Below are 25,828 nucleotides of genomic sequence, written 5' to 3' on the forward strand. Positions count from 1 at the left end.
TAGGTTTTTACTAAGGAGAGGAGGAGGGTTTTTCTTTGGAAAACCTTATTTGGCTACGTTTTACTGTGTATGCCTATTAAACTTTCCTGGATATTGAATGTTAAGGGCTTATATTCTGCTTGCATTTTTCTACCCTAGGAAGTCAAAACACATTAGTCTGTTTCAGATATAGTAAAATCTATGACCTTAGTTCAAAGTTACTCCAGCAGAATGAATCCTAGCACTGGTGACTTAATGTAATGCTGCTGCTTCTGAATTGCTGGTGTTGTGCTATTTACTACAATTTTGGTTAGTGTATTTAAGCTTTGGTGCCAATTTGATGTGTTGCTAAGCCTAGAACTTGCAAAGATGGTCTTGAGAAGTTGTGAAGACTGCAGGGAAGTCTTCAACTCATGCGGCTTCCTGGGGGAAAGACCGCATAGCTGCTTGTCTCCTGTGCGACATACAGGACGATGTCAGTGCCTGTCAGTCTTTGAAAACAGATTCTAGCAGCTGTCACTCAAGGTGGCACATCAGTCTGTTTCACTAAGGTGTTGGATGTTGTGTAGTTGCATCAATGCTTCTGCTAACTAGAGGAAGGGGTTCTTATATTAGCAGAAGTAAGCCTCACAAGAGATTCTATTTTGACAATCACTGCCTGTTCTACATACTCAAGCAATTAGTATTACAGTGTCTTCAGCACCTCCCTGTGCAGTCTGTTGTTAAACTGTTGTTCTGTTAAGCTCTTCCGGAACAGAGCACGAGCTGACATGGATATATTACACTGGAGGACCAGTAGGTAAACGGATTCCAGATGCAGAAAGCATGCATCTCTCTTTCAAGGATTTTAATGTAGTAGTGTGTACCACTTGGGACATTGGGATTATTGGCTTTGTAGGAGGCCCTTAATGTGAATGCTGCTTTTAATTTCTTCTAATCGGCCCTGTGCAGTGAGGAGGGCACAGATGGGAGTTCAGCTGGGCTCTAGGTGGCTGGATTTGCTATTGAAAAAAAATTCCTCGGTGCTGGTGGGAGAGAGAGAGACTGATGACTCATCAAGTCAGGTGGTTATGCTCTGCTGTGTGTCAGAAATTTCTTTCCCCTCTGCCGCAGGCTTTCTCATCCCTCTGTGTAGGGGCACTAGAAGGACAATTATTTTGTAAGTGGTGGTGCTTAACTGCTGAATTCTGGCTTTGCTTCACTAGGCCTGTGGATTTTTGTTACTCCCTGTTTCTGCAAAATAAGGTAAGATTCTCTGTTTGTATGATAAAATAGTAATGTATTTTCTTTCTTGCTGCAAGAAGGCTCCTTCTAAAAATCTCACTGGAGTCTTAATTTTGAAGAGATCTTTGTGGTAAGGCAGTTCATCATGTAAATTCTGGGTCTGATCAAATGTCTGAAGCAAAACCAAGGAACTGTAATAGAAAACAGGTTTCTCCAGCACTGAGAGCAGGACGGTTACATTTTTGGGGTTACTGTTAGCCAAATTGCTGTGCTGGGGAGAAACCAAGATAGAAAACTCAGGTCATTGGCCTTTTCTTGTTTAATTATGACTATAAATTTACATTAATAAATCCCCTTTCAGTCAGAGATGGCTCTGCAGCAAGTAATATTTTGTTTTCTGACACTGTTGAGGCAGAATGTTACCGTGTTAGAGCTTAAGAGCATGTTTAACATAAATTGGTGAACTGTTTAAGATGAGGAGGATTCCTGTATATAAGTTGCAAAGGATGCAAGATGCATCTTGGCTCGTAGGGGGGATTAAAATTAAGCTAATGTCTTGCGTAGGTGTGCTAGTGGACTTTTGTAGGAGTGGATTGCGTATAGTGCCTAATATCTCATGTTGGCAAGAGGCCTCTGAAAGGCTGTAGGAGCTCAGTAGATTTCTAAAATGGCTAGCTACCATGGCTTCTGAGGTAAGTACACACTGCCTGCACAAACATGATGTTGTGTTTAGCAAATCCTGACGTGCTTTAGGGAATTTCATTTTATCTGAGTACTAACAATGAAAACATTTAACAGGATAGGTAGGTAAGGCAACATTTCTGCCCTCAAGGACTTTTCCATATAAAATGAAAACCTGTAGCACTAATAGACAAACACAAGAAAACTATGCAGGGATAAATAACAGCATTTTTTTTCTTAATTTGTATTCAATGTTAAAAGATGTATAGCTCCTTAAAAAAGAGGTCAGCTTGGCTGGGTGAGCACTGGCTTTTTAGACTGTATGTACTTTGGTGGTATATAGAAGATGTCACAAAGAAAGGTGAGGAAGAATTCACTGCATCTTTTACACTTGGAATAGGTGTTTAAAACCAGTTGACGCAGCTAGTAAAGATCAGGCCAAAGATGGGGTTTATTGGTGTGTTGCTAGGTGGTCTAGCAGATTAATCCATTCTCTTTTAGTTGGCTTGGCCAGTAATTCAGCAGCGTGGCTGTAAGCAGAGGGAGCGAGCAGAGCAGCCAAAGGAACAGGAGAGGCAGGTGCTGGGTGTCAGGATGTTGCTGTTCTAACTGCAGAATGACTTTTCTGAGGTTCTTCTTTGCCTCCCTAAAAGATAAACAGTTGCTTCAAGCAGTGGTCAGCTGACCTGCAGGTTTTGGATATGAAGAAAAGTTAATTTAAATTGAAACTAACCAGTGTCTTCCTGCTTTTCCTTGCCTTTGTAAATACTCTTTCGTATGGGACCGTGTACTGTCTAATTGCCAGTGTCACTAATTCAGTTATGAGAATTTGGTTTAGTTCTTTTTATTGTGCTTCTATAAATGATTTTGGTGGTAGGACTCTAGAGATTGTTCTGTATGGTATGTCGAAGTAAATGTTTTGGGTGAATTTATAAGACTGGTCTCTTCTTTCAGCATGAACAGTAATTGTGCTCGAGTTTTGCAATGTTTTAATTGTTAAAAGCAAAAAAGATGAGGTAGTTATGTTAGTCTGATCAGAACCAGCTCTTACCAGCTGCTCAGGAACTGCAGATTGCTTTGCGAGGACCTCCCCTCTGCCATTTGTCAGAAGAGACTTTTGAGAAATAAGCAGTGAAATTAAAATTGTCTTCTGGGCCTAAACAACAGGCAGCTTAAAGGAAAAACTACCACTATGGAGACTAGAGGGATCTAACAGGTATCTGACTTAGCCTTTGACCTTGAGAGCAGTTAGCAATTCCACTCCAGGCTGGTGGTGACTGAGTCACGATCAACTGTTGGGGTGGCTGTTGTGAAATGAATCAACAGTAGCCATGTTACACAACGCACTCTGAGACATGGAGCCTGGAAGAAGCTATTCCTTTGGGATGAATAGGGATTTGGAACTGTTGGAGACCCTATTCTTACAGAGCAGAGCCACCTATTTAAAACATTTAGATGGGTGAAGAGGCTGAGGGGCAGAGGACTTGTAGTATAGTATTAAAAAGATGGAAAACAGTCATAAGGTTTTTAAGAATAGCAGATGTCAGCTACCTACTGCTCCTGAAGAACTGGCAGAAAAGCATGCTTTAATGATGCTGGATGGGGTGGCAATGTAGTTGTTGTCTTCGTCTGTACACAGGGCAGGTTTTCAAACCTGAGTATACCTCTGTATTTGCTGCCTTGCAGAAGATGCTGGGTTAGGTTAAGCTTCTCGCAAAGACTGTGAGTGTCAACAGATGCCTCTCAGCATTCACATCACTGAACCACGGGCTTTTGCTGGATAGGCCCTGTCTATACGCAGAGAGCATTGCATGCTGGAGCTGCCATGCCACACCTTTCACCAGCGCTGTGTCGTATATGTGTCAATAGAGTAGAAATGGGTAGAGAGTTGCCTTACAGTGCTCTAACGCTAATCAGTTGCCAAGGTAACGCAAAGCATGATAAGGGCTGACAAAGCAAAACCATTATCAGCACCAGAAGCAGGACAGCCCAACTGTCAATTACAGGACAAACATGGATGGAGGAGGTCAGTTTCTAAAACAGCTTTTCCTGTGCCAGTTGTTTAGATTCTCTGAACAGTTAATGGCAACAAGTGTCAGTCGGTTGTTTAACTGTTGCAAGTTGGGGTTTTTTTGCCCATTATTCAGCACAATTCTTCTATAATGCTCCATGGGTTTCACTGAGAGCAAAGATTGTGCAATATCTAGCTGTGAGGCATATAGAGAGGACTCGCATGTCTGTGTGCTGGTGCGTGTGAAAAATGTATGTTTCTTCCTCTGAACACTCTGATTCAGCAGCTTAAGACAGCAAAAATAGAATTTTCACAATTAATATTTCTAGTATTGCTTTTCGGAGACTGGTGGCAGTAAAGCAACCCCAGAACATTGTCTTGCTCACTCAGAATCATGGAAAACTCCATATTTTGAAGGAGGGTAGATGAGATGTGGAAGACAGAAGAGATTCTCCGTTGTTTAAATGTCCTGTTATTGGCTTGAAAACAGTCCAGCTGTCTTATGGCATTTTTGGAGTGTAACTGTTTCACTCAGCAGTGTTTTGTGGAGGTATTATGGAGTCATGTTCTACAATGTTGATGTTTCTGCAATAGGGGATGTTAGTTCTTTTGTTTGTTTCAATGAGTTACTTTTTAACTTTTTATAGCTTTAAAATCAGCTTGGTTAATCAGTGTGCCTCATGCTATGTGAATTCAGAATTCTTGAGTTCAGAATTCTTTATTTCAAAATTCTTTTTAACTGGAAACAAGGGGAGAGCAGAGAGAGGAAGAGGAGGAACTTATTACATGTGTGTATTTTTCATGGCTGACTCTTTTCTTTTTTCCTTCTGTACAGTTGAACAGGCAAAATGGACTTCTCCAAGCTACCCAAAATCCGTGATGAGGACAGAGAGGCTTTTGTTGGCTATGTCCATGGAGTCTCGGGACCTGGTAGGTATTATTTTGTAAAGGAAACTGTAGGTTCTGTTTCATCTAGTAGCTTGTTAATCTTGTTCATTTGGAAGTGAACCTGGAATTGGAGAAGTATAATAGAGTTCTGGGTGAGGCTTTTTCTCTTTCTTTTTTGGGCAGGGGCTCTTTAAGAGGGATCACTGACTTATACTCTGATAAAATATTAAGAAATATACTAACAAGATGTCACTGCTAATTAATCTTATTTAAAGATGTAATGAGCAGAAGCAGGCTCATAAATAATAATAATAAAACCAAAAAGTAGTAAGCCTTCTGTATGAGATAAAGCCACTTGGTCAGAAATGTGCAGGCCCAGTGTATTAAGCTTCTCTAAAAGGGTGTGAGATGCATAGTCTATTCTCACTGAAATGCAGTTTGACCTTGTGCTCTCCGGAATACTCAGTTCCCTGCCAGCGTCAAGCTTTTCTGTCTTCCTGCACTGCAGGCTGGAGGAGCTCAGCAAGGAGCTGCAAGGGTCAGGAAAGGTGGCAGAGCATGATGGTAGTGCAGCTGGGAGTAGGAGGACTCTTCCTCCTTCTTTATCAGCTTAGATAGTTTCTTTAGGCTCTGATGGTATTTTGAATACGTGCAGACTCTACTGGCTTTTCTGTTCCCTCCTGCATTCTCTTCAAGAGGTGAAGGAAAGGATGGGAATGTGAGAATGGAAGAATAGTGTGTATATTTGTTAATGCAGCTTATTTGATGAATGAGAAACTCCCTTGGCTTGTCTACCTAAATAAATACCTGTTCTTTAACTGCCAATTCCTTAACTGCAGAAGTGATACTTAAAAACAATTTAAAACTGATACAGCTTTCTTTTCTAAGAAGTGGAAAATGTAATTTTTGTGTAAATGCTTGAACCCTGTGTGCAAGATTGATATTATATTGATATTATAATGCAAGATTGATATTATATTATAAGAGACATAATAAGTTTTGTCCTAAAGCAGCTAGGCCTCACGTATGACCTGCTGAAGTCATAACTCAAAACAGTAGGAGGTTTCAGGCCCAAAATGTGCTGTAAAACAGTCTTTGTTGAAAGTTAAGTGCCCTAAAATATACATCACTTTTCTACAAAATAAAGTATCAAAGTAGTGTTTTCTTAAAAGCTTTGTAGGCATCTGCCACTCTAGATACAAGGCCTTTAGCAGGCCTTAGTATTACCTTTAGCAGGCACCTTGACTTGATCTATGCCTGGAAATAGTTTGTTATGTGAGCATCCAGATGCTACGAAGGGAAACAGAAGTTTGAGTCACTTGAAAATGCTGATCCCCAACCACAGGTTTATGTAACTACCAGGTGTCGGATGAGCTCTTGCCATTGTCTTGTATGTTTTAATTTAGTCAGATGGGAATGTTGCCCAGTAACTGAAAGGTAGCAGCGCCTGTGTCGCTTGTCTGTCCAAGTTCACTGCCTCTCTGAAACCCTAAATGTTCACCATCTGTGAAGATAGATAAGAGAAATTATGGTGTGAATACATTCTGATAGTGTCCTCTTATTGACTATAAAGGAACAGTGTGAAAAGTATAGGGAAACTTTTTCTATTGGCTTTTAAACTAGAAATACCAGGTTTTGTGGCAGCCAAGTTACCCCTTTTGTGAAATCAAGAGTGTGCTTCTGATTTGGGTGAATACCAGGCTTATGCTGTGCAGTTCTTACTAACTTCTGATGAGTAAATTTCCTGAGCTACAGGAAGAATATTCACCTGTGTGCCTGTCTTTTACAGTGGTCACCGCGTGCAACATGGCAGGTGCTGCTATGTACGAGCTGGTACGAGTAGGCCACAGTGAACTGGTAGGGGAGATTATCCGCCTAGAAGGTGATTTGGCAACTGTCCAGGTGTATGAAGAAACATGTATCCTTTTCACTGATCCCTCTGAATCTACCAGGCTGCGCAGTCCACAGCACAGTAGTGGTTAGGGTGAAGATGCTGAGTAAAACTGACTGGGACCAGCGCTCGGTACTTCAGGTGCCAGTAGGACATCTGTTCTGCATGTCTTTTGTAAATTCTGATGGTTTTGAAATAAATCTCATCTTGCTTGGCTGTGTACTGAGGAGACTTTTTTTTTTAAATTGTAAGTGGAAATCAAATAATATGTACCATAGAATTTAAGTTCATTTTAATTTAAATATTGCAACTCTTTGTTAAGGAAGTTGTTTGACATAAGTCAGCTATAAATGGCAAAACTACCAAGCAGTGTTTGTTGTAATTTTCTTTGCTTTTGAAAAGTATGCTTGCATAACACTTAAATAGGAAGTATAAAGTGGGCAGGATGCCGCCTTCTGGGCAGGGTGTTTTGCCAGACGTGATAGATCACGTTTTTGCTTCTGCAGTGTGCTTACAGAATCTTGGTCCAGGTAGGACACAGCATGTATTCTAAAATCTAGTTAACTTAAAAATGTATTTTCTATTACATGTATATGAATTTCATAAAACTTGAAGGCCTTACCTTTTTTTCCTTATGTTCTTTTAAACTCAAGAATTGGCTCTGTGTATCTGTAGAGGCTAGGAAAAAACCTGCACTGGCTCCCGAAGCTTTGTTCTGAGGAGCTGGATGATAAACTGGTGACTAGCTCCTGTCTGTACCTAATTTATAATTTTAGATGGCATCATCATTGTAATATCTAGTAGCTTTTCATCAGTACATTCAACAAGTTTGAGTATATTTTACTCTTAGGTTCTTGATGAGAGGGCTCTGTCATAGGACTCTCTGAAGTCACCTTGCATTTAATCTCTTGAGTCTTGCATAGGGTTTGGGGGGTTTCTTTTGTCTTCTAGTAGGGCCTTTTGCCAAACTTCTGGCCCTTTGCAGAAAAGTCCATTGTGCATCTTTGGAGCTTAGATAGTGCTTAGACTGGACAACTTAATACCAGAGAGGAGGAAAATAATGCTGGTCTTGGACAAACTCCCTTTAAAATTAGACTGCTCTCAAAAAGGCTGTGAAAGGCTCAAGGTCAAAACAGTTATGTTCTCTAACAAGTTCTGAAGTGAAAAATTATATATTTCTTAACATTGTTGGACTTAAACCTAGAAAACAGGTTTGGTTGTTAGAAGATTTAAGAAATGCCTGATGTTTTGTCATCCTGCTGCCTGGCACTCCAGTAAACTCATCCATATAGTTGACTTGAACTAATGATCGTAAAACAGAATATTTACCCCTAATTTGCCTCTCTGGAGGATGAGCAACTTTGTTGCTTTAGCAGTTTCAGCTTGAGTTTATTATAAAGCCTACATGCTTCTCAAATGATGATGCGTAATATAGTAATGAAAATATTACCTTATTAAAGTCAGAAAGGTGGTTTAAGAGTATGATGTTGTTAATGTGATGCCTTCTGCCGTGTTTCTTTCCCTTTCTCCGGATGAACTTTTCCTCAGCAAATCTTTAGCTGGTGTCTGCGTAGGAGATCCTGTACTCCGTACTGGCAAACCCCTGTCAGTGGAACTAGGGCCTGGCATTATGGGAGCTATTTTTGATGGTATCCAGAGACCTCTCTTGGACATCAGCACTCTGACCAAAAGTATCTATATCCCTAGAGGTGTCAACGTGTCAGCTTTGAGCCGAGATGTCAAATGGGACTTCACACCTTCCAAAAATCTGCGGGTAGGTTCTGACAAGACTGTCTTCCCCTCTTGCTTCTCTACCCCCAGAGCTTAGGGCCAGAGCAGGGTGCCAAGGCTGGGAGCTATGGTTAACACTGTATTTAAGTTTGCGAAAAGGGGTGCTAGGATGTGATAGCAATGTATGAGACTGGATGAGGATCACCAAAACTTACTCAATGTGTTGCTGCTGCATATAAGAAACTGGCAAAGTTTTAATGTATTTGCAAAACTGTAAAGAAGCTAGTAGAATTGCTCTAAGCATTAGCAGGAGCAGCTGTTACCTGAGCAAAAAGAATGACTGCAGCACACATTTCGTGAATGGTGAAGATAGCCTTAGAGCTGGAAAATGTCACAGCTTTAGCCCTTGGCAGCATCTTTTTTCCAACCCTGCAGGTTAGCATATGCTATTCTTTCTCTACTTAACATGTTAAGCTGTGAGGTATAAATGAAATGAGGAAAATTCCTTGCATCAGTCAGTAATTGCTACTGTCTGAGCCCTGAAAGGCGCCTGAACCCAGATAGTGTTGCTAGCAATGTGCTGTTAGTGTAATGAGTTATGTAAATGAGCTACTGTGTGGTAACAATGCATTTATAACAGTGCTAGACTTAATAGCTATAGTTATTTTAGACGCTTCTTTGTTAAGGTTCTTTTTTAAAACTGGAGTTCCCACTCATGACTAATAGACCTGTTCTGATTTTTAGGTTGGCAGCCACATCACTGGTGGAGATATTTATGGTATGGTGAATGAAAACTCCCTTATCAAACACAAAATCATGCTGCCCCCACGGAACAGGGGTACAGTTACATACATTGCTCCTCCAGGGAACTATGACACTTCAGTAAGTCTCCCAAACAGCAGTTGCTGGTATATTCCATGTCTTTTTCAGAAGGTTGATGTACTCTTTCTGTTCTGCTTGATGCCAGCTAGAAAGTGTTTCATGCAACAAGGTGTCTGAGTTAATGATTGCTTCTGCTACCCTGCCTGCAGGGATTGCATGATTATCTTGTGCAGTTACTTTCTATGTATATGGCTTCCCAATGGCACTTCAGTATGCCATGTTTGCTGACCTCTGTGGGGATCTACAGTATCTTACGAATATGTAAAATTCAGTTGCTCTTCAAAAGCATATTTTTAATTGAAGCTTCATTTTGCACTTTTTTTCCCCAGTAGCATTGTAAATAGAGGGAAGAGCCTTCCCTCGGGAGGGGATGATAGCACGTTGAGGTTCTGAGAAATCTGTGGTGGTATCAAAGACCTAGCTGTACAGAGCAGTTGCGATGAGAATTTGTGTGCTGGTCCAGTGTGCAGCTGTTTGCTTACTTCAGATCTCTGGTGCTGCCTGTTAGGATGTTGTCTTAGAGCTGGAGTTTGAAGGTGTGAAGGAGAAGTTCACTATGGTCCAAGTCTGGCCTGTACGTCAAGTCCGTCCTGTTACTGAGAAGTTACCAGCCAATCATCCTTTATTAACTGGCCAACGGGTGCTGGATGCCCTCTTCCCGTAAGTACCACCTTTTATTTTCTAGCATGTAGGAAATCTCCCTTTTGGGGGGTAGGGAGGGAGGGGGCCTTAAACTTTTTTTAAGGGCAAACAGACCCCAAGCTTTCACTATGTATCACAGCATAATCTCAAAAAATATTTAGCTGAATTTCTCATATTTCTACATTGGGCAGGAGCACCTACTAGTGGAAAAAGGAAGATAAGTTTAACAAGATAATTCTAGTGCATTAATCTGGAAAAGAATGGACAAGCATAAACTTAATGTAATCATGCCAAATCTACAGAAAGGCTAGAAATTTCAAGCCTGATATCTCCATTTGAACTCGTAAATAGGATCTGTTTCCATGATCTTGAGGTTGTATAGTTCTGAATGATTTTGGGGTCACCACTTATGAAAACTTGCACTTAACTGTAGCACAAAATGTTCACTTAAGCAGCTAACTTCCAAGACACTGAATTCAGTCATTTTGGTCCTAAAATATTGTGCTGCTTATTCTTATAATGCACAGCTAACTACAGTTGTTTTTTTTCTTAGTGTTTGCATTCCATCGGTGCTTCCAGCTGTGAAAACTGCTGTGTTTCAAGCCTGAAAGTCTAGCTGTTGCACCAGCATAACTCATGCACTTCAAGGGCAGTAGAAAAAAAGGATAGTTTATTCCCTCAGTTTTTTGGTTTAGTGAAATAACCTCTGTGCTTCTCACCCAGAACACTGAATGTGACTCCTGTCGCTCTGCTTTTAATTAGGGAGTTTATTGGAAAACATATTCTAAGATGAGAGAGAGCTGGTTTTGAGTTCTGTGCAAATCAGAATCCTTTTTCTTTACTCAGGTGTGTACAAGGGGGTACAACAGCGATTCCTGGGGCATTCGGTTGTGGGAAGACTGTGATCTCACAGTCTCTCTCAAAATACTCCAACAGTGATGTCATCATTTATGTAGGCTGTGGAGAACGAGGAAATGAAATGTCTGAAGTACTGAGAGATTTCCCTGAGGTCAGTATGGAGAATTCATGGAGAGTGGACTTTTTTGTCTGTCTTGGGAAGACTTGCTATTGTACTGGTATTGTAACTGAATAAAATATCGTATTGGTAGAGTGACTTAAAGTGATGTTTCCTCCCTGCTGTAAGTTCTGGCTGTAGTAGCAGAAATCCCTTTTGGCTCATTCAAGAATTATTTCAGTGACCCCTCAATAAACATCTGGACAAGTTTTTGGATGTACCTTCTAACTTGTTTAAAATAAAGCCAAAATGAATGCCAAGGTGCAATTTAGCAGTTATAAGTACCTTACCTTTCACCGGTAATATCTCTAACTTTTCTAGCTTAACCATGCATAGCAAATGCAGCGTCTGTATTTACAGGGTGCAGGGTGGCAATACAAACAGTTACCAGATATTAGTTTGACATTTTAGGCTTTGGAATACCTTCTGAAGGAAGTAGAAAATGCCTGGTTTTTTAAAAAAAAAAAAAAAAAGCGCAACAGGTTTACCAATTCTTCGATTCTTCTACCTGTTATATGTTAGTGGATTAGTTGTGGCACAGTATTGTGTAAAATATGGAAATATGGGAAAGAAGCCAGACAGTCTGAACTATTAGATTGAAACTCCACTGTCAGAAATAAGGGGTAAAATGTTTGGGTGTCTTGATTGAGACAAGATGAGAAAGTCAAGCTGAGGTGGCCATGAAAAAGGTAAATCGCAGGGTATTCATAAGTGGAATTCTACACAAGTGTCAGGATATACATTCTGTTGTTCAGGTGCTTGGAAGGTTTCACCAGGGTTATGTATGTGGTTTTATGTCCAGTTGTCAAAGGTGAACTTGGATCAGTGTAGATGGGGAAAAAAAAGATCTCTGATTTCTAACGGACTTACAACAGGAGGCTAAGATTTTTTGGCTCTTCCAGCCTAGCAAGCTGAGAGAGGATAATGTACTTCCTGATGCAGTGGATTTGTCATTACTCATTTTAATGGGATCAATAGGGATTTGCCAGTTGCAGAAGATGAGATGAAGCAGAGGCATGTATGTTAAAGAATTAAGCATGTGCAACCTGGAAGGCAAACCACCATAGTATACCGAAATCTTGAATCTCGTCTTTGCTATTGGTAGAGCAGCTGTGAGGAGAGTATCCTGATACAAGACAAGTAATACAGTAAAAACAAACAAACTAAAAACCAACTTGCTACTGTTACCTCTTTTTGTTTTTCTTTTCTTGCATTTTAGTTAACAATGGAAGTCGATGGCAAAGTAGAAAGCATCATGAAGAGAACAGCTCTGGTAGCAAATACCTCCAACATGCCTGTGGCTGCCAGAGAAGCCTCTATCTATACTGGTAAGATTTACAGGAAGCTGGAAAAGGCTGTGTGTGTAGAGCAAGCCATCATGCTGTAGTATTTCCGGTTCCTGAGATGGTCAGTACCAAGAAACCCACTTAGTTTCAGAAGTCAGCCCTTTCAGGCCTTACCTGCACGAAGTCCTAATATCTTCATTGAATTTGACTTGCTTGTATATAATTACGTTTTCCGAACATTGAGTAAATTTTGCTTGTAAGGTGAACTTACTGCACCAGATCTCATGTAGTTTTTCTCCATGTGTTAATTGTGTAAGCTTTTGTTTGTGAATAGCTTTTTGCTGACAAGTACAGCCACTTCATGGCCAGGAATAGTACTCTCTGAGTTGGCAGTCTAGTCATTTTCTCTTTGCAACCTTTTAGAGTTTTTTTTTTAAATTCTTTTTTATGAAAAGTTGTCACATAATTAAGATAAAACATGACCTTCTCTCACTGTTGTATTCTGGTAGTTTGAGAGGAAAGGAGACATTTTACAGTAAGAAGAGGCTTTGTTCATGGTTTCAGTGAGGCAAAGAGTAGCATCAGTGACATTGCCATGTCTCTTCAAAGAAATACACGGGAACATAAGATGAGTCAGAGTGGTTCATAAGCAAAAATGAGGAGACCGAGAAGAAATAAACAAACAAACAAAAAAAAGACAGTAAGGACATGATCTAGTGGGAAGATGGAATAACTTTCAGTGTCTGTTTCCATCAAAATGTAAATTTAAATAATTTGGCTTATTTACATCTTAGTGACAACATACAAGCATAGAATGCCTTTCTGAACAGCATCCTGCAGCACGCTGTTGTCTTTGTTCTAGGAATCACCCTGTCTGAGTATTTCCGGGACATGGGCTACCATGTCAGTATGATGGCAGACTCTACTTCCCGATGGGCTGAGGCCCTCAGAGAAATTTCAGGGCGACTGGCTGAAATGCCAGCTGGTGAGTAGTCTTCTCTCAGTCTAGTCCTGTAAATGCATCCTTTAGACTCTGAGCCTTTGACTCAATTTCTGTGTGTTGGTGTTTGCAGACAGTGGTTATCCAGCCTACCTTGGTGCCCGTCTAGCCTCTTTCTATGAGCGAGCTGGCAGAGTGAAGTGTCTGGGAAACCCTGAAAGGGAAGGCAGCGTCAGCATTGTTGGAGCGTGAGTGTTGCATTTCTTTGTTTTGTGCTGGCTGCAGTTCTTCCTCTCTGTGTTTGTATGTCAAAGTACCTGTTTTTCAGACAAAAAGGTCTTGTTGCTCTATGCAACTGCAGAACTAAAAATACGTGAATGAGTAGGTAGATATTTAGTCTCTGTTCACCCAGAACTGCTGCTAAATTGTGTATGGAGGCAGAAAGAATGAATGTGGACAAGTAATTCTGTGAGGTGTGGAATCACAGTTACTTGCAGAAATCAGAGCAAATGGCTCAAGGAAGAATGTCATTAGAGCTGTCACTGAAAAGTATGTCAGACCATGCTCAGAGCAGGAAAGAAGGGGCAGTTAGCAGCGTGTGCACTTGGAGGCCTAATGAATCGTGATTCTCTCACTTAAATAGAGTAGAATTACGTGGAGCAGCATACTCAAACTGTGATGGGCTGTGAAAAGCATGTGGTCCCCAGACATTCTTCTAGACTATATTGATTTGTATATCATACTGTGGGCAAAGTGAATTTCCCAGCCACATGTTTTCAGCAGAGCCTGTAGCATTTGCAAGAACACCTAGAGTCCGTTCTTTGTTTTGCTTAGTTCTGTGCACAACATGGGTACACAAATGCATTGTTCTTTTGAGGTTGGAAGATGATTTTTTTTTTTTGTCTCTGGGAAGGCATATATGAGGATGTCAAGCCCAAATAAAGTTGAAGTCATTATTATATAGGTGAATAGCTGAACTAATTTCAAATTGGGATATTGTTTTCTCTAAAATACTCATGGTACTATGTTTCATGGTGTCCTACTTCCTGAATCTGTTCCCATTGAGATAGGTTTGATAATCCAATACCTGGAGCTAAAGTGACTGAAATCATACCTTGGTAATGTCAATCAGTCACTCATATAACTATATTTCATGGTATGCTTGATATTACACTTGTGTGGGTGTGCATCAAACACTTCCTGCAGTGGAAGCTTGCAATCTCTTACTTGAAATTGTGTTGACTTTTCTGGTTTGTGTGATCATTGAGCTGTGCGGTCATATGTTTGGTACTTCAGTTTAAACTGTGAAAGCAACTCTGATAACTTTTTCTTATCTCTTCCTGCTCAGCGTCTCTCCCCCAGGTGGTGACTTCTCTGATCCTGTCACATCTGCTACGCTGGGTATTGTTCAGGTATGTCCTGTGACGTTGCAGCTCTCCTGTCCACTTTGTTAGACTCGAAATGATTGTACTTCAGTGCATTTGTGCCAGTGGCTGAGGTGTGAGAGCTTTGATTTCCACAGGCAGCTTTATAGGGTGCTTTGGAAAACGTTCTAACAGTGTAAAAGGTGACATTAGGAGATGGTCTGTGAACTGATGTATTTGAGATCCCTTTGGAAGAGGGAGCGAAGGTAGCAGTTCCTTCCAATGCTGACTGCTCAGAAATAATATCTGTGTGCTTCCTGATTCCTGCCTATTGAGCTGCACTTCAAATGTGGCTGCTCTCAGCTGAGATGGAAAGTGAACCACTTAATAGTTTGAAACCACAAAAAAATCCTCAGAGCAGCTGACTGTGAGAAGAATGTCTTGCAACTGATTGCAGCCCTGTTTTGGGAAAAGGAGTTACATCTAATAGATCTCCACTTAATTAGACTCCAGACTGACATTGTCTTTGCTATGGCTGACTTCTCCCTCATGAGGAGTCTCAAGCTGAGTAAGTCTGAACTCAGCTTAAAAGATGCATCACTTTTTTTGAGAAATGTATTTGAAAGTCACTGCTATAGTTAACATAAGGAAGGCTTGCTTTTTCAGGCTTTCATCTGTGATAGCCTTTGCCATGTTTCATTTGCTCAAACTTGCTTTCTATATTGGAGGTATTTTTTTAATTGCCTTCAATTATTTTGGTTCATTTTTGATTTGGAACACTGGTTGATCTTTCTGGCTTCTGACAGGTTTTCTGGGGCCTGGATAAGAAGCTGGCACAACGCAAGCACTTCCCCTCTGTCAACTGGCTGATCAGTTACAGCAAATACACACGTGCCCTGGACGAGTACTACGACAAGCATTTTACAGAGTTTGTCCCTCTCAGGACAAAGGCCAAAGAGATCCTACAGGAGGAAGAGGACCTTGCAGAGATTGTGCAGCTTGTGGGGAAGGTGAGTAACCAGCTGTGAGGAAATGTGGTGTCAATGAGCCATCCTCCATTTCCTTACTGCTAGCACAGACTTTTGACCATGTCTTAGACTTGATGGATACTGCATTGTGCAAAAAAGGCAACTGGTCACTGAGAGATTTCAGACTCTGCCTGTAACTGTGCTTTATTCCAACTTTCTTACATGTTGTTTGACTTCTAATGAGAAATGCTTTTTTAGATTTGATAAACCTTGGCTTGATGCTACTTTTCTCATGTAAATTAGATTGCAGAGCATCTAATGCTGGAGTTAAGAAACTTCACTTCAGTGTTCTAGTCTGCTGAAATGCCTTTTGCTGCAACTTACAATGGTATTCCATTGGAAGTAATCTTTGTATGAGGAATGATGCAAACTGATCTTTACTGTTGAAGTCATCTGAAGGGTTACAATTTATTAGAAACCATGTTGCCAGCTGCAGAACAGAGGTGTTGGCATTTAGAAGCTGGCCTGTAGAAACAGAAGTGATGTCTGCATTTTCTAAAAACTGATGATTACTTAGTTTTTCTGTAGAAACCTGTGACATGACATATGGCTCCATTTTACAGGCATTCTTTAATTTCCTTCATTCACTTCATGTTTTAGGGAGAAAGCTGAACTCGGACAGGAAAATTTCCCTTGAGAGCTCTCAAAAGGGACCCAGTGAAAACTATTTCAGCTTAGCAGTGTAAATATGATAATTGACAAGTACCTAGCACATACTTGACAATTTAATCCCATGATGTTCAGATGAGCTATGCTGATTTACAAGGTGGTAGTAGTGTGTGGTAACATGTATTAACTACAGTTATTTGGAGGAATTTTGCTACTGGTGCTCTCCCTGTTCACCGATGTTCTAGCCTAACCAAGGTGAGGCCTTTCACCAAATCTTGCCTAGCAGAGCTCTTTTTTCTAGATGTGCATTCGAAGAAAAGGAAATGTGACCTTAGGGCCTTCTGCAGTTTTCTATTTACAAAACCGTGTTCTAAAAGGCTAGTTTACAGAGCAGGGTAGAATCAGTTCCTTGTTGTGGAAGGGGTATTGATAAGCCCGTGCTTGTAACTAGGCATTATTCCCATGATAGAACTACTGGAACTGGTGATCTTGTTCTCAAAGATATTATCTTTAACAGTTTCCTTCAGTCTGGGCTTGACTAACAACTGCAACAAACCTTTAGAAAGGGGGAATTGTGGAAAAAAATTCATACATATATTTTTCTTTTTAGCTCTGAATTCTGTTAGTCTCCTTGTGAAAGAAGTTCCAAACTTCTGTCTAGAAAGCAAGCTGGGGTACTTAAAACTTATTCTGCCCCGGTTAACAAAAGGACAATGAAGATGGAGAAGAGTGACCTGTGGTGCCAACAGCAGCAGTGTGCAGCGGGGTTGTGGCTGTCCTGCAGAGTATGACAGGCATTGTCATCAACTCCTTTACTTTTCTTGAATGCCAGACAGGGAAAGTCCATTGGTAGCTGTGGAGGCTAGTATCAAATCCTTAAGATTACTTACTGATCTAGCATGCTGAGATCTAGTTTTTCTTCCATAGACATAAGGATTAAGAAAGGTAAAAATTATTTTACCTCTTTGTGTAGGAAGGTGTTGTTTCAGCATACCTCGTACCAAAGCCATGTGCATTTTCTGTGTGTGGTGGCTTTTCCGTTAGCTTAAAGGAAACTTCCTTTCCATTTGGCCTGTCTTAATTTGGCAATCAATTAAATTGGCTGTTCTATAGCAGGGAGTGAGAAATACCCAAAAGACAGAATTCTCCTGGAAGCCATCTTAAGAGGGTGGGAAGAAAACAGGTACTGAAAGATAACGGTTCTTGGCCAGGACATACCATGTCCTTGTGGACTTGAGTACTAAACTAACAGTGTACCTTACTTTTCTAGGCTTCCTTGGCAGAAACAGATAAAATTACCTTGGAGGTTGCCAAGCTGATAAAAGATGACTTCTTGCAACAGAATGGTTATACGCCTTATGACAGGTGAGATCTGACTGGCCACTCTGCCATCTTAGTCCTGTGTAGTCTGGATTTAGACAGCTATTTTACTTGAAAAACAACCAGTGCAGAAATTAATTTTACTCACCATAAACAAATGGAAGAACCGTGCTTAGGTAGGCCATTGAACAGTGTATTCACATTGTCTGACCCAAGGCATGCAGGCTTTTCTGAATGCAGTCACACCCTTTGAGTTTCTCAGGCCCTCATCTTTTGTTCAGTTAGCCAGTATTTCTGCAATAGCATGTCCTCCTGTCCTGAGGAGGAGGAGAGTACCACTTTATTTTCAAGACAGCATCCAAAGTCTTCCTGTTTATTCTAGCAATGCATGGGAGTCTGCAAGAATCTGCTTTCAGTTACGTTGCATAATTCTGGAGTAAGTTTGATCCATCAAAAAAACTTACTGGATCTTTTCCTTAGTGCAATGCAGATTATCCCTGTCTGCTTTGCTTCTTTCCATGCTATCCTTGTGTTTTAACAGCCTGATAATGGGCCTTTTGTACTTCATCTCTCTCCCCAGCTTGGGTAGATCTTGGAATACTTCATCACCAAAAATTTAGACATACATCATTCTGTAATGGTGTGTGCCTTTGGTTAGGTTACTAGGGCAGGTATGCTTGTATGCGATAGGGAAGCACAGGAAGTAGCACAATGTAGTGTATAAATAATAATGAGGTACCTTCCGTGGCAGTCATCTACCTATTAAAAAATGGAGCTTTTTGTGTGTGGAGTGGCTCTTGTCATAGAAACGCTGCCTTTCCTGTGAGCAAAGAAACTTGCAGAGCTGTCAGGTCATCCTGGGCTGCTGGGAGAAAGCCTGCTCTCATGATGGACAAAACAGGAAGGAGGAATTCCGTTGGCTCCTCTGGTGTTTTCCCTTTCTTGTTGGCATTGGCAGTGATTGAAATGTGAGACCTGTACAGCGGTGGTTCCTGTTCTGTGCTGTTTTGCCCAGTGTTTGGGTGCTGCTTCAGAAGCCTCACTTCAGGATGATTGTCTTAGCCTATGGTTCGCCTGTTTAAAAATGCGGGAGCTATCGAAGGCAGTCTCTCCCCTTTGACAGTATGTATTAAAAACCCCTGGAGTAAAGCAGGCTAGCACTCTTTCTGTCAGGTGAGAATTCAGAGTTGTTGTGAAGGCAGGAGCAAAGGCTAGTCCTGTTGACTGTTCCAAGATGCCTGACAGATCTTCTCCTGTTCCATCAGGTTCTGCCCTTTCTATAAAACGGTGGGAATGCTTTCCAATATGATTGCATTTTATGACATGGCACGCCGTGCTGTAGAAACCACAGCCCAGAGTGACAATAAGATCACGTGGTCCATCATCCGAGAGAACATGAGCGAAATCCTCTACAGACTTACCTCCATGAAGTTCAAGGTATGTTTGTAAGGAACTGGGTTCCACTGCTTTTTGTGAGCTTCCAGTGCCTCTGAAAAGCTGTTACTCAAAGGTGGTCATCCGTTGCCTTAGATAAACGTTTATGAACAGGGGCTGTTTGCAATCATTTTGAATTCACTTAAGAACTGGTTTTAGTTTGTGAGCACAGGAGTGGTCAGTACAGAAATCTAGTCGGGTGATGCTGGCTACAAAGCCTTGGCAACCCCACCTTTATGTTACATATATTCACAGTAATAGTACAAGCACCTTTCCTGTTTGTTTTGGGGGTTTTGTGCTAAAATTCTGTAAAAAAAATTATAACGTATTCTAAGGGGGCTCTTAGCACATAAAAGCAGCCTAAAGTTTAAATCCAGGAATGTGCTAAGAAGTGAATGGGACAAATGTTGATCGAGCTATTTTAAATGGAAGTTAAAGAAATGCTAGTCTACTGCAGTAATACATAATGTGCTCTGTGTTTAGCTTCGAGACCTAAGGCAGGTAACTAGGAGGAGAGGAAGGGAAGAGTAACTTCAGTGGGGGATAGAGAGAAAAGAAGTGGCTTGGAGCACCTGCTCTGAGGAACTTCAGTAGCCATCTTTTTTAGGATACAGCTTTCCTAAATCTCATCCAGAGCATGCTGGCGTAGCAGTTACTGGTAGGACAGTAACCTGTGATGCTGGCCAGTGTTAAAGTAGCTAAGGAATATTCTCTGTGAAGTATAGTGCTTACTCTGTTATAACTCTTATAAACCAATATTGGAAATCTTATGAGAACAAGTACCATAAATAAAATTATGTTTAAAATGAAGTGTTCTGGCATGCCAGTGTATTCTGTTCCTGCAGGGTACTGGCTTGTTTCTGCAGTAAGCAGATCCCTGGTATATATTCTCAAAGCATCAAGACCATAACAGGATACATGTGGGGACATGAGCCTCTTTGAGAGCAGGTTATATAGAGACAGGGGAAGTAATACACTTTTTACAAACCCTGTCCACCAGAAGACATCTGGCATACAGCCAAGCGGTGGACAGCATGGCTGAAAAAGGGAATCCAGAGGGTGAATACATGTTAAGTAGAGCTGGCCCTCTAATATGGTAATAGTTATGAAAGGAAAATTCTATTTCCTGGGTAACAGTCTAAAAGGTGTGAAAACTTAATGTCCTGCATCTGGCAGTCTGTGTACTTTGCAAAGACAATGAAGAAATAGTGCATCCACATGTGTCAGTCCTCTGTGTTTCCCAAGAGCTGCACTGACCCAGAGGAACGTAGCCCTGAGAGGGGAATGGTGAAGACATTGAACAGATTTCACAGCCTGGCAATTAATGCATCTTGCAGGGAAGACCTTGTAGCCTCAGAACAAGGCTGATTGTTACATTTTTTTGCCCTTGTCTTTAGTGAAAAGTATTCTGCGAAAATGAAGCTCTACAAAGATGGTTTTGAGCTTGTTATGGTTGCACAGTAAGATTTTAGTTGGAACCCAGCGACCTTCAGGTGATGGCAAAGTAACTCTTGCACTGACAGGGGATGCACCCCAAAAAGTACAGCAGAGCATTTCTGAGTCACAAAGATCCTTACTCTGGTTTGGGGATGGGTGCTGGTATTAATCACTACAGTTCTTGAATAACACAGCATTAACTAAGACCCTCAGTTTTATTGAATCCTCTCCAAATCAGTTTCTTTTCAATAAAGTAACCACTGCTCACGAAAAAAAAATTCTCTGTCCAGTATCCATTCTGCCTGCTTCCTGAATGTGGAAAGAGGATGAGATATAAACCTTGCGGCTGTTGGCGAGACAGGCAGGAGGTGAAGCTGGAGCTGTAATGCCTGCTCTGCGGTTAGCAAATGTTAATCCTAAGCTCGAGAAATTACAGCACTGACAAAGCAGGGTTGTTTTAAGTACCTGAGGCTTTTCCTGACACATCTGCTCATTTGCTGTATCATCTTGCAGGACCCTGTCAAAGATGGTGAAACAAAAATCAAGGCGGACTATGCTCAGCTGTTTGAGGACATGCAGAATGCATTTCGCAGCCTAGAAGACTAGACTCGACCTCTGTGACCACTCCAGTTTGTCCTCTCAATTCCTCATCTCAACTCCTCCACTTCCCTACCTTACAAGAATGATGCAACAGTACTTGAGTTGATAAATAGCCCTGTGTTTTTCCTGTTCATACTTGGAGAGTGTCCTTACAAAACATTCCTCTTAGTTTGTCTTTGGCATTGCTTTGTGTGTCTGAAATGGTGAGTGATGTGTGAATGGGCCTGGCTGAGTGAGGAAATGCTGTTGTATGCCTCTAGGGTGGGAAAAATTTCACCTTGCCTCTCCTAGCTCTCTTGGTAACTGGTCTTTCACCTTGGGATGTAACCAGTTGAGCTGTGCTGGCAGAGGAGGTGTAAATCTTAATGCAGTCACACGGTACGTTCTGAGCTGGCAGTGGTAAGGGCATTTACATCTGGCACTTTGCTAAGTGACTATCATGATGTAGAACTCCCTATTCTCGAACAGAATTTTTGACCATATTCTGATGATGTGTTGATTCAACCAAACATTCTTCACTACTCTGTCCCTTCTGGAACCCTCAGCTGAGTCTGGTATTGAAATGGATCTCCCCAAGAAGGGACTAACTAGAAGATGAGCACATACAAGCGACCAGTATACTTTGGTACACTGGAGAAATAGAATTTTATTTTCCTACTTAATACAGATAGGACTGTTGGACTCAGCATCAGCTAAAAATCAAAGCCATAGGTGCTCAGCTTCCAGCAGAATTTTACCTTCTTGCCTCCCACTCACCCCATAAAATTTCATGACACTCAGCTGCTTTTGTTTGTGAAGCCTGTGACTGCTGCCATGTACTGCAGGACACAGATAAAGAGTTACGGTGATGCCATGCATGCGGACCAGGAACCCAGCCTTTCCATGGTGGTACCATCTGCCAGTGCAGTGCCCAGGTCGTGCTAAAGAAAGGAAAGCATGTGCTTAGCCTTCCTCCTCCACCTGTGCTCATGTGTCCTGTCTGGTGGTGGCACAGAAGGTCCCTGGTTCTCATGTAAGAGGAATGTATGATGCTAAACTGGGGACGGGGGATGAACAGGGGGAAGGTTGACAAGCACAAAACTTATTTATTCCTGCCTCATTGATTATGATGCAAGAGAAACCAGTGACTGGTTTTGTGCTCTGGAAGCATTCTGTCAGGCAGCTGCAACTGCTGTGTCTTGGGCTTTTTTATTGGCAAAACCAGTATGAGATGAGGAATGAGCATAGAGCAGCCTTTCTGTCAAACTCCAAGAGCCCAGCACTCATATCATTGCTGCAGACTAAGAGAGAAAGAGAAATGCTGGCCTCCTCTCCAGTCGCTCCCTCTCGCTTATGTCAGGTGCCATCCAGCGCTGCTTGGTTGTGCAGCACTCTGTGCCCAGCTGCGTTCCAGCTGACATCCACTGCTTTGTTATGGTCACAAAACAGTAACCATTGTCGCTGACACCATGGCAGTGCTGTGGCTATGTAAGCGTTAATTCTGCACTGAAGTATTTCCACGGGCTGCCAGCTTTGAAGAGTAGCGATGCAAAGGGATCTCACGCTACGGACCAAATGCTGCCACTTCCATTGTGGCATCAACTCTCTGTTTGTCAGGGGGGAAGCCCAGCTGAAACTTAAAGGGATTAACTATTTTTGGTTCTCCCAAAAGAAACTACTTCTCCAGGTGATATTCTGGTAGTGAATGGTTAAGTTTACAGCTCACTAAACTTCTGGTGCGTGCTGCTTGTTTTACCAATGAGCATGTGTGAATGAGTAGTCGCCATCCAAGCCCTTGCTGGATTTCTCATCATTCATACCCTTCACCACTGTACTATGTAGCATTTCATTCTAGAAACCAGATGTTCTTATCTCTTTAGAGGATGTTATAAACTTTACAGAAGATGTCTAAGATAATGCAGTTCTAATATTTATTGTGCTGTACCTGGCCCTGAAGTGTGACCAGTTCAAACAGTTTCATATATATTTTTGTCTTTTTTGGTTTGTGTCTGTTTTCAGTGTTGAGATTCTGATGTTCACTGTGTCCTGCAAGTCCTCCCTCCACAGCTGTGGGAGGAATTAAAAGATGGGCAGAACCCCACCACCTACTTTATCATGTATATTTCATAATGTATGTTGCTGAAAATTGTGTAAAAAAAAAAATAAATTGAAAAAAACAACATTGAAGTAAATGAAAATAAAATGGATTTAAAGTAGGTCTTATCTGTCCTATCTTCTGATGTCAAACCAAACCTGTGCCATGGTGGTGTACACAGCATACCATCAGGAAAGCTCACAGCTTGCTTAAAATCTTACTTCATCATTTTAGGGATTATACAATAAAAGTATTATTGAAAACTTGCTTTTTGCTGCCAGTAGCTGCCATGCATGCTAATGTAACAATTGTAAGTGTACCACTTTATGGCACTTTGCTAAGCCTTAAACTATTTCTGTGCTGTGTACCTCACTTATGGAGTATCAACAGATGAAGTGAGAATATACTACAAACATCACGTTCAGGCATTTTTGTACACATTTGACCACCGTGTAACACCTCTTTGAAGAAAGTGTTTTGCTATTTTATATATATTAGAAAGATGACAACAGGCTCGAATAGAGCAGATGTTCAAGTAATTCCACCATGTTACAAAGGGGTGGAAGTCACAAGCTCACCCCTGGCAACCACAGGCTAGCCAGCAGTTCTCTGTGGACGTTAAGAAATCCATCGAGAGAAGCAACGAGTTCAGGTTTTGGCAGTCTGGAAGTTACCAACTGGCACTGTCCTCACTTCATCCACTCGACTTTTGTGGATCTGGAAGGCAGGTGTCACCCAGCGGCCGCAGGAACACTGCTCACCCCACCAGCTGAAGGAGCCCAGCTTCGACGTGCATTTGGGACACAGAAGCTGCAAGAAAAAAAAAATGACCCAGCCTAAGGCACACGCAGATGTACGACTATTTAAAATGTACTTTTATGGTACATTCAATTGTGGCAGCCTGCACTGAGCCAGCTCCTTCCTTTGTAATGCTTCACAGAAGGTAAATGGGCTGAAAAACAGGCAAAAAAGCTAAATGGGCATGGCTGTTTAGCCCTGGGATGTAGCAGGCAGCTGTGCTGGCAGAAGGGAGGGTGTGGAAATGCAGCTGCGAGGACCTGGTGTGGTGCCAGGACAGTCTCCAGAAAACCTCAATCAGCCTGAGACCATGACACATTTTGTAAGTCCCACAAACGCTTTTCTTGTACTAAAACCAAACAGCAGATAAGCCCTGTCCAACACCCTGGCTAGTGTCCTTGGTCCAACAAGATCACCAGCTCATTTCCCTATAAAAGGATATTTAACATTTAAGAGTCTAGTTATAAGCTGCAAAATTCACACCAGAAAGACAGGAAGACCTAGGTCCTTGTGTGGGGATTTTCACATCAGGGAACAGAAACAGTTTGTTCTGCCTTTGCTTCACATCAGGGAACAGAAACAGTTTGTTCTGCCTTTGCAAAAGAAAAAAAGCACATTCTCCTCTTTACCTGTCCTTCCATTACTCCGAGCAACGCTGGCTCCATCCACTGCACAGGCTCGATGAAGTACGAGGTACACTTTTCACGGCCATTGCCACAAAGCTGAGCAGAGTCCATTATCCTCTTGTGTGCAAAGGCTGTCGGTCCACTTCCTTCCATGTGGGACAAAATGCTGGAACTACGGAACAGAGCACGCCTGCCCTCCACGACAAAGTGGGGAAAAAAGAAGTGAATTTTTTTTTTTTACTGAGGAAACCTACAGACAATAAAAAACAGCGACATGGACCTCTTGACAGTCATCAAACGGGAATACAAATCCTACTTTTTTTAAATTTAGTCCAGAAGGTCAGCAGGTACTGACTGTGTTCAGGGTTGCTTCTTAACAACTCTAGTGATTTGTATAGTTTTGGGCTCTTCCCTACAGCTGTATACTGGCTTTTATATAGATCTATTTTAAAACAATTCCTGCCTACTAAACTTCAAATCTATGCTCATATACTTGAAGGAACCTACATCTAGGAAACAGCAGGATTATTCAATTTCACTTTAAGCAATCCATAAAAGGTAGATAAAATGCAGTAAACCCCAAAATCTACCAGAATTTTCTTCTGGAGAAACCAATCATCAAAAACAAAATAGAAGTTACGATTTCAGAGCAAGCAACTTCACAGAGCCAAGCAGATGCCTGCCTACAGAATGTGGCAGGTTAGGCTGTGCAAGTGCTGTACAACTCCAAGGAACAAAAAATTTTCTATTTCATAACATAATTTTATATGTCTGACTTTTCGTAGCACATACAGTATGGAAACTTACGGAAGAAGTCATCCCTGTCCTGACAATAATGACATGCCCATTGAAACTGACTCAAGAGAAAAACAGCCCGAGTAAATCAAAATGACATTTTATGGAGAAATAGATGAGATTGAGTACCTGCATTTCCTGCACCTGTAGAGAACTTCTGTGTTTGGAGTTTGACATATATTGGTTGGATCAACAGCAAAGACTTCTCGAGGCAAGTCCTGAAGTTCTGCAGAGGGGTCAGTACCAAGCAGTGAATCAGATCAATGCAGCCACGCTGCATTTCTGTGGGACAAGACAGCACTGCGGCTCTGCCTCAGTCATGACAGGCAGAAGCCACCTTCTTTGCATTCATCTGTCCACTCAGCAATTCCATTAGATAAGTTAAAAGCCAAAGAGCCTCATCCCACCACACCTAAGATTGGGATTCGCTTAAAGCAAGGAACTGGGGCCTAGACTTTGGCCTTAATGGTAAAATAGTTGCATTTTGCTTTCTGTTTTTACTTAAAAAGAAAGTAAATGCAGAGGACGGGTTAGAGCAATCCTGCCAATCTTTTAGTGCACAGAATACAGAAA

The 25,828-nt window shown here is 41.5% G+C and overlaps 2 protein-coding genes across 2 annotated transcripts; one reads left to right on the forward strand and one right to left on the reverse strand.

Annotated features, from left to right (window-relative positions):
- Window positions 1-1,125: 1,125 nt before the first annotated feature.
- Window positions 1,126-21,784, forward strand: ATP6V1A (ATPase, H+ transporting, lysosomal 70kDa, V1 subunit A). Its single transcript, XM_009694645.1, has 15 exons — window positions 1,126-1,224; window positions 4,731-4,825; window positions 6,573-6,701; window positions 8,234-8,448; window positions 9,150-9,287; window positions 9,796-9,947; window positions 10,776-10,938; window positions 12,164-12,272; window positions 13,093-13,215; window positions 13,304-13,418; window positions 14,519-14,582; window positions 15,341-15,544; window positions 17,442-17,536; window positions 18,757-18,928; window positions 20,876-21,784. The coding sequence occupies exons 2-15, from the start codon at window positions 4,744-4,746 to the stop codon at window positions 20,966-20,968; spliced, it is 1,854 nt and encodes a 617-aa protein (XP_009692947.1). The 5' UTR covers window positions 1,126-1,224; window positions 4,731-4,743; the 3' UTR covers window positions 20,969-21,784.
- Window positions 21,785-23,684: 1,900 nt separating this feature from the next.
- On the reverse strand, window positions 23,685-25,481 carry DUSP12 (dual specificity phosphatase 12; the record flags this gene model as incomplete). The annotated part of the gene is made up of 3 exons (XM_009694646.1): window positions 23,685-23,846; window positions 24,464-24,650; window positions 25,385-25,481. Coding segments are annotated over 3 exons (446 nt in total), but the record flags the coding sequence as incomplete, so codon positions are not given.
- Between the last annotated feature and the right edge of the window lie 347 nt (window positions 25,482-25,828).

This window comes from Cariama cristata, unplaced genomic scaffold (assembly GCF_000690535.1).
Source record: "Cariama cristata isolate BGI_N322 unplaced genomic scaffold, ASM69053v1 scaffold13172, whole genome shotgun sequence".
NCBI classification, from domain to species: Eukaryota; Metazoa; Chordata; class Aves; order Cariamiformes; family Cariamidae; genus Cariama; species Cariama cristata.